Source organism: Stegastes partitus, unplaced genomic scaffold (genome assembly GCF_000690725.1).
Source record: "Stegastes partitus isolate 25-593 unplaced genomic scaffold, Stegastes_partitus-1.0.2 Scaffold1017, whole genome shotgun sequence".
In the NCBI taxonomy this organism is placed as follows: domain Eukaryota; kingdom Metazoa; phylum Chordata; class Actinopteri; family Pomacentridae; genus Stegastes; species Stegastes partitus.
In genome coordinates, this window is record NW_007578748.1 from 186,602 (window position 1) to 195,124 (window position 8,523).

Genomic DNA, 8,523 nt, shown 5'->3' on the forward strand with positions numbered 1-8,523 from the left:
CATCACGGGAATTGAAACACTAAAGATTTTGTCTCGGTCCCTTTTGGACGCGGGACAATGGTCCATTCACAGGGAGACACCCGCACAAAAAGAGTGTTTAAGGGGAGATGCAGCGAGCTGAGGGGTTCGGCCAGTCCCCTCCATATGTGATACAAGGTGGCCCCAGTGAGGCGGACAAAGGGCCAGGTGACAGGGACGATGGGCTGCAGGGTCACAGGACGAGCAAACAACATTATAGGGGGCGTGAAAGCACAGGGACCCCCCCTCGTCACCGATGAAAACCTGACATGATTTTAAACACCGAGGCATATTTTTCAGGGTGAGATATTCAAACAAGAGTGGGCCACGCTGCAAATTTATAGTGAGAAGATCCAAGAATGTGGAAGCAAGTTCACTCTTCAGGATCCTTCAGAGCCAGAAAATCAGCAACAATTAAACCTCTTTTTGGGCCTTTTTTTTTCATGCCTGTAAAATATTCACTTTTTTCTTTAATGAAAGTTGATTTTCTGCCTTTTAATTCCCCAAAAATCACATCCGCTTCAATCCTACAGTACACAAACACACCCACTAAGATTTCCAGATAAACCCTAATAGCTGTATTTATCCCACTTTCCTCAGAATAACAAAAGTTGATTGTGTAAGTGAAAGGCAGCTCATGGGCCCAGACAACAACAGGCCGCTATAGTGAGAGAGGCTGTAATGTTTACTGGGTATTCTTATGCTTAACCACATCCAGTCCTTTTTAGAAAGCGATGTTTGCTCAGCTTTTGGGTGCATAATTAGTTTTTTTTTAACATTATAAAAGCCTCTTGGGCCCCTGTCATGACCTGCTACATATTTCCAACTCTGCAAATTAGATTTATTTTAAGGCTGCATGTGTTATTTTATTTTGAAAACAGATTTTAAACACATTACTGGTGCATCTTTTATCTTCAGAAACCCTTTTTTTTTTAAACACAAAAAAGAAGTCACATTACACTGTAAAACGTATCATACAAAATGTGAGAGGTTTTATTAATAGTGTTGTTCACAAAAAGAAACAGTTAAACCTTTAAACAAAGTCTCCTTAAAGACAACAAATAACATTATTTTTTTCCTTCAGGCTACTTTGCTGCTCAGCATTCCTCTTCTATGACACCGCCTAGTGCAGCCTACTGGAGCTCATTTGTCTTCAACAAAGTTATTTTACACAAATATTATGTTTAAAAAGCTTAAAAAACACACAAATACATCATGTCGCTGGATAATTACAAATCTACAGGCTACACCAGTAAGCCATGTCACAGGAAACCTTTCAGAAACAGTCACATACACGCGTAAAAAATGTCCAAATAAAAAAATGTGCAAATTTTTCTTTCCTTCTATCGTGAAAATCTAAATGTTTAAGTAGCTCGAAAATTTCCAAAACATTCAGAAAACATTTGATGCCCTTCTAAATGAGTTTGTGCATTGAAAACGAGGCCTTCACTTGAAGGAATTAAACGGGACCGAGTCGCTCCAAAAGTCTCTCCAGGCGAATCTGGAGGCCGCCGCGGCTGGAAAGTGCTGGTGGTACCTCGGAGGGAGAGCGACCGCGGAGGGATGCTGCAGAGACGGGTAGGCTAAAGGGAAGGGCACCGCCTGAGAGGATGGAGGTAAACAGCTCACTTTCTCCGTGTCAAGTAAGCAGGTGTGAAAAGGTTTCCCGTCCCGGACCAGGATCGGAACAACGACCCTGCGCAGCAGCGGCGGAGGCTGCGCTATTTCCACGTCCTGCAGCGCTCCCTCCGCTCGGCCTCGCTTCATCTTGTAGCGGTGGTTCTGGAACCAGATCTTCACCTGCGTGGGAGTCAGGCTGAGGAGGCGGGCCAGCTGCTCCCTCTCCGGGCCGGACAGGTAGCGCTGCTGGCGGAAGCGCCTCTCCAGCTCCAGGGTTTGGGCCTTGGAGAACAAAACTCGACGCTTCTTGCTCTTTTTGGTTCTTTCTGGCTCCGAGTCCAGGGACGAGTCATCCGGCTTGGTGGAGTCTGGGGAGGCCTCGAAACTGCCCTCATCGGAGGCTGCGGAAAGAAACGCAAGAACAGGTCCAGCTTAGAATAAATACTGTTGGAAAATGGTGCACTTTACGCATCGATCTATCCACCCATCCATCATGACTTTCCTAAAGTTTATGAGTTTATTTTTTGTAGCTTCTTAGTCAAATCAAAACGTCATATTAAGGCTTTTAAAAATCTATTGCAGTTTAAAGATGTCTAAATCTTCGTTTTCGGAGCAGAAGTATTCGCAAAAGTCAGCATCTTTGCTTCAAATGTGAACTTACACATGCAGGGGCTCCGGTCGCACTCGATCCAGGAGGTGTAGGGCGAGCTGGACGAGCAGGAGGAGTAAACCGGGGAGGACCGTGGTGCTGCCTCCGCATCTCGCTCCGGCAAATCCAGGATGCTCCTGACGGAAAAACTGAACTTGGTCGGTGCAGCCATGACGTCCTTGCGTGCAATCCCGGAAAAAAAGAAGCAAACACTCGAAGTAAATCTATCCCCAGAAAAAGGAAGAAGAAAAAGAAAAAAAAGCCGCGCAGGATCCTCTTTACGCACTGTCCAAACACCAGTGTGTGTGTGTGCGCACTCAGTGTTTACACAAACAGCACTCCATAAGCTGCAAACACTCCTCCGCTTATAAAGCCTCCTCCTCCGCTGAGTACCTGAATAGCTGGAGTGCCGTCACCCAATGATAGTTAGGTGTGGATCGAGAGAGGAAAAAAAAAACCTCAACAATGAGCGAAGGAAACACTCGTCATCATTACAGATTCGTCCCGTATCGTCAAACTGGGAAACAGATAATGGTAATTGTTGGAGCTGAATCACGTCTTGGGTGGCAGCTGACAACAGAGCCCGTCCCATCATCAAACTCTCCCCCCTCACCAACACTCCTCCCCTCCTCACCCTCCTCCCTCCTCTCGCACCAAACAAACGTGTCCAATATTTGCATACAAAGTGAGCAATTAGCGTTGATGCCTGCGAGTTGGTTTAACTAATACTCCCATTAGAGGCGCGTAAACTGCGGGCGTGAGAAGTTTTATGGACGGCGGAGGGATTCCCAAAGACGTGTTCTGAGAAGGCTACGAGCTTTTTTACTTTTCTGGATGATTTATGAGTATTTTAAAACGGGAAATTTTAAGTTTAATATGTGATTTCTAACCCGCAATAATAGTTGCAAGCAAATAAGTCAAGAAAAAAAAGACAATAAAGTAAAATCCTGCTGTAATGATACAAAATCTGTCTTTAAAGAAGAACTGCTAACAAATATTTAAAAACATAACTACGTAGTTCCTTTCCTATATGGCCTATTAATTTTCATATAGATTGTTTTCTGAGGGGTAAATTAATTGCACAATATAAATCTTTGCACAGCTCATCCATCCAAACCAGCTTGGGGAGAGTTTCTGATGAATTGCAGCAGTGATTTATTGCTGCTGACAAGATTTTATTAATTGGTAATCAAGACAAATTATCAATAATCCATCATTCTGCAAGCGCGCACAGCTTAAAGGACCCAGGATGCATTAGTTTTCTTTATTTTTCCTCTTTTAAATTACTGCTAAAAAAATTGGATCCCCTCGTGTTAAAGTGGCCCAATCACGACGCCTTTACGCGCTGATGTTTGGCTCTTTTGGTCGCATAAAAAACGCATTAAATGCAAAGCGTGAATCCAGCCTTATGTGGGGGCTGGGTTTCTGTCTTCTTCTTTTTTTTCTCTCCCTCTAAGTATTTGATATTGATATCGACCCTCATCCACTTCAGCGAGGTGCCTGAGGAGTGCTGCTGCTGCTGCCGCTGCTGGTGTTGCTGGTGTTGGACCTGCCTCCCCAGTTCGTCCTGGGTGGTCGGACGAGGGGGAACACAAATACATGCCAGCCAGAGAAGGGGAACAAAGGGGGAAAATGTAGCCCCGCGTCCGAGACCCGTTGGAAGCATTTGTTCCAGTCAAGATTTTGCATTTGTTCAGTCCCGCAATAATGCCTGATTGACGCCCCGGCACAATGTCCTTTAACTTTGCAGGATAAATCCGAGCTTGTTCCGTGTTGTCATGGTTTTGAATGGAGCTGAATAGGATCTGGGACACTATCTACTGCTCTGCGTCTACTGCCGCCAAGTCTATAGCCCGGAGCAATATTACATGCGTAATTCAGGACGTATTAAACTCCTTTTAGATTTTCAGAGTTCAACAAAGGCGGTGACCTTTAATTTTTTTTTTAGCCAAAATACTCAGAAATGACCCATTATCTCTCTGTTTTCTCCTTTTTATGAACTTTACGCACAGCATGGCTTATTCATTAAACCCAAACGAGCAGCTCTTAAGTGTTTGCCATCGACACATGGACTCCTCTCGTACTCCTGTGTACACTGCGGCCCTCCTCGTGGTTGACAAACAGCAGAGGATTACAGTACTGCAGGTTAGGAGTGGATAGTTTGCAGAGGGCACTCGATTGGAGAGCAGAAACACGCATAGGCAAAGAAAAGTCATGTCCAAAGAGCGGGAATTTCTCTTTCCACAATGACCCAGCAGCCCCCTTAATCTATTTAACACCCGCAGGGCTTCAGCCAGAGAGGGCCCTCTGCGGCTCCCAAGAGCTCTCCACGGCCAAATATTTACTCTGTTGTTCAGCTCTCCATTCCCAATCCCTCCTCAGCCAAAAGGAGATTTTTCTCACATGGTTCTGAAGTCAGCAGCTGAACTGACACTTGTTGAGCAGAGCTATAAGAGGGGACTTCAATAAATATCATTGCAGCCTGCATTCAAACAGAAAGTCACATTTGGTCATTAACCAAACTATATGTAAAATTGTAGTTATCATTATCCCACACGCTTTGCATAGAGTTTTGCCTCAGCTTGCAGAATTATTTAGTTTGACTGTAAGCGGCTGTTTGTGCTCAACTCATGCTTGAGTTTATACACAAGAGAAAGACTTTATGAGCAGGTTTGGAAGGCAGTCGTGGTCAAACATGCAGCAAGTGTGGTTTAGAAACTGACCTTTTTACTGATAAAGTTACACTGTAAAAGAGGAAACTTTCAGATTTCCCCTGTTTCAATAAATTGCCGACAATAGCTAATAAAATCACAAGAAAAAAAGTGATAATTTACACGTTAACGTGAATAAAACAGGAATAATGTCCACATCAAAAAATAGAATTGTTACAAACGTATTCTTTTATAATGTTTTGACTGTAAAGTTGTTCCATGATTTTAATCAGCAGAAATACAATTATTTTACAGATATTTAGTATTTAGAGTTACTCAAAAGAAAATTATGTATTAGGTTTTTGAACAATATTATTTTTTTAATTGATTATTTGGTTTTAGCTTGTACAGGTTTCCTCTGCCTTTTTATATTATAGATAATATCTAGTAAAATCACAGATAACATGTATTCATTTATCTATTTACTGTAAAAAGAAAAGATGATAATAATAATAATAAAACAGGCCAATACTGTAAATAATGTCAACATCAAAAATTTGAATTTTTACAAATAGTAACTTCTTCTTTTGCAATGCGTGACTATGGCATTTAAATCAGCTTAAAAAGAATCGTTATTTTACAGATTTTTGCTGTTATTTTCACTGTGTTTACAGCTTTTGAATGTTATTGTGTGCCACTGGTTTTAACATGTTTTTGCTGCCAGATTTTTCCCCCCCCAAATGTTTTACAGTGCAGCTCCAGTAGTTAAAGTTTTAAATTTTAAAAATATTCCTATATATTGTGATTTTTTCTTTATGTGATCGAAGAAGGTAAAACAATCAAGAGAAGTTGTTGCGTATAAAAACACGTCATACACAAATTGTTCTTCCAGTTACAGTATTTTGACGCCTTTATCCTGAAATCAGCCACCACACAGTCGCCTAAAACCTCTCCGGTCAGCAGCATCTGTTTCCTGAACCCAGCTTCAAACTAAGATAAAAAATCTAAATGAAGAAAAGTTGCTCAAAAATCAAGCAGCTCAATTTATATTTCACAAAATTTCTCAAGCCTCAAGTTTGTTTGTTTGTTTGTTTGTTTTTTCTCTCTTTTTTTATTCAAAATCTTTGTGTTTAACAGAATCTATAGTTGTGGAAAGCGCTGCAAAACCAGGACAGTAGCTCAACATTTTAGTATTTCAAATTCTACTGATGACTCGAGATGGATTAAAAAAACAAAAAGCTAGAAAATCCCAGCAGTAGAGGCCTGACCTTTATGAGCTACAGATCAAACAAGCTCTGCTCTCTATACTTGTGTAAATCCAACCCAGTTCAACCAGACTTGCAGCCCTCTGCCATCTACTTCTGCCGTCCAAGACCGAACTCCACACAGAGGCTCAAACAGTGACCTCGTAAGTAAAGCGGTTAAACCCCTGAGATGCTTATCTGAGTCCAGCGCCACTGATTATCCGTCACCTAAACACCGATGCACAATGACCCCTCTGTTGCTCCTCGGGGCAATATGTTGCCTCAGTGTAACATCACGCTCCGGCAGCTGCACCTGCCGCCGACATCCTCTCCCTTCTCCCTCTCCTGTAAATACCATTAGCATTTTGGAGAGGGGCTGCTGGGGGGGATAATGACTTGGCAGCCGCATCACTCTCTCTCTGCAGTAAACAGGAGTCTTGTGAGGCTGCTTGACCGTGCAGCAGCTGTGTGTCGCTGCTCAGTGAAAGTGTGTCAGAAAGTCAGGATTGTTCATACGGCGCTTTAGGACGCCAGGCCAATCTGTGTGTGTGTGTGTGTGTGGATGGGGTTTTTGTGAAAGGAAGGAAAAGTTCTGATTCAAAGTACAAATTTTGAAATTAAGTTGTAAATGTTTCAAGTTTTCAGGCAACTAACTATCATATTAACACATTTTATTGAAGTGAGGAAAGAAAAAAAAGCCTCTGTGTTTCTTCTAAGCTCTACGTCTGCAGCCCGATGCTACTGAATGTTGATCTTAATCACCAAATACAGTAATCACACCAGCAGTGATCAGTCAGTAGATTGTAGATCCAAAGGTTTTATTCGTGCGGTGAAATACAAAGTGACTGTTCTCCAGGCTGTGTAGCAACACTAAGACTTTACAGAAGGGCACATCTTTAGAAAAACATCAGAAAATGAGGAAACGTCATGAATAATGAGGCAGAGATCTTAAAGTGCAGTTGTGCAACCAAATTAGACATGTAAAGGATGATGACGTACTAACTCTTTAACTCACAACATCTAAAAGTATAAACAAGTTAGTTAAAGTAGTGAAACAGTCAGCTGGGATAGACTCCAGCCCCCCTGCGACCCCAGTGAGGATTAAGTGGTGTATAGATGATGGATGGATGGATGGATGGATGTTAGTTAAAGTAGTGAAACAGCACTCACTGTTTAGCTGGATTGTTTCCAGACTGGCTGCCACCACAGTCCATGTCGGTTCTATACGGGATGCAATAAAGGGTTAGCGCTCAATGATGAGGAAATACGACGTCAGAATATTTACAGATTATTAACTTAATCTGACTAATATATGGAAGAAGGCTGTGACCTTGTGGTGCTGTTTAAAACAGACACGTACAGAATACAGTCAACAACTCTGTGAACAATATTTACAGTTGAGTCCATATCTACATGGAGCTGCTTAGATATTTGCAATATTTATAGTGTTGCATACGCTACAGCAATGTCACCAAAATGATCTGAACTGCAGGTTTACTTACATGCAAATGCTTTGGAGCAGCTTCTTTAGAAGATCTGCAGCTCTGAAACACAGATGATGGTCAGTGTGAGGTTAGTACAAGAGGACCAACGTTGATCGACACTGTTTTCTTAAAGTTTTCCTCTTGTGGTTTGAACATGCAAATGTAACCTTCCTCTCACATTCCTTTCACCAAATTCTTGAAAAGGTCAGCATTGCGATATACCAAGACTTTAACAATATGTAGAAGTCAGTGCGATTGTCCTTCCTGGTAGAAATGTAGGATTCTCTTTTGGGCGTGCGTTCTACTCCAGTGTCGTTTTGTGTGCAGTCCATATGTGTGCACAATAAAAACTACACTAATAACTATTTATTCTCTCTTGATTGGTTGAAATATGACATTTATTTGTTTTACTTTGCAGGAAAAAAGTGTAAAACAGCAGCTGTCTGTATTTGAAGCCAACACAGGAGCTGTTTCTCAACCACTGAGTCTATTTAAACTTAAAGACATTATCTTTCCAGGCTCTACCTGTTTCAGTCAGACTACAGTAAAGTATAATAACATAAAGAAACATACATTTTTTTCTGTCTCTATTTCTGAAAAGACACTCGTCGTATGTTCGGAGGGCCACTTGTACCCCAACCCCCTTGATTCTGAGCACAAACACCATCTTTAGAGCCTCCAAACCGTCTGACTTGTGTGATGCTTGGTTGCCCTCTGCAGGACACATTAAAACTGAGACACACTCCTCACATCAGCCCTCCTCCACCTCTTTCTAACCAACCACTGACTACTGCTGCTGGGGTTCAGCTCTCTGGAGTCTGTATTAAAGCTCTGAGGGTTAATGTGGCCGCGGCTCA

The 8,523-nt window shown here is 42.1% G+C and overlaps 1 protein-coding gene across 1 annotated transcript; it reads right to left on the reverse strand.

Annotated features, from left to right (window-relative positions):
* Positions 1-1,464: 1,464 nt before the first annotated feature.
* Positions 1,465-2,459, reverse strand: nkx2.9 (NK2 transcription factor related, locus 9 (Drosophila)). The gene is made up of 2 exons (XM_008295055.1): positions 2,300-2,459; positions 1,465-2,039 (listed from the first exon to the last, which is right to left on the reverse strand). The coding sequence occupies exons 1-2, from the start codon at positions 2,457-2,459 to the stop codon at positions 1,465-1,467; spliced, it is 735 nt and encodes a 244-aa protein (XP_008293277.1).
* Between the last annotated feature and the right edge of the window lie 6,064 nt (positions 2,460-8,523).

Coding starts and splice junctions, on each gene's coding strand:
- nkx2.9 (XM_008295055.1), bottom strand. CDS start 2,459: ATGGCTGCACCGACCAAGTTCAGTTTTTCCGTCAGGAGCATCCTGGAT. Junction 2,040..2,299: donor CGACCGGAGCCCCTGCATGT/GTAAGTTCACAT, acceptor TTCTTTCCGCAG/CCTCCGATGAGGGCAGTTTC.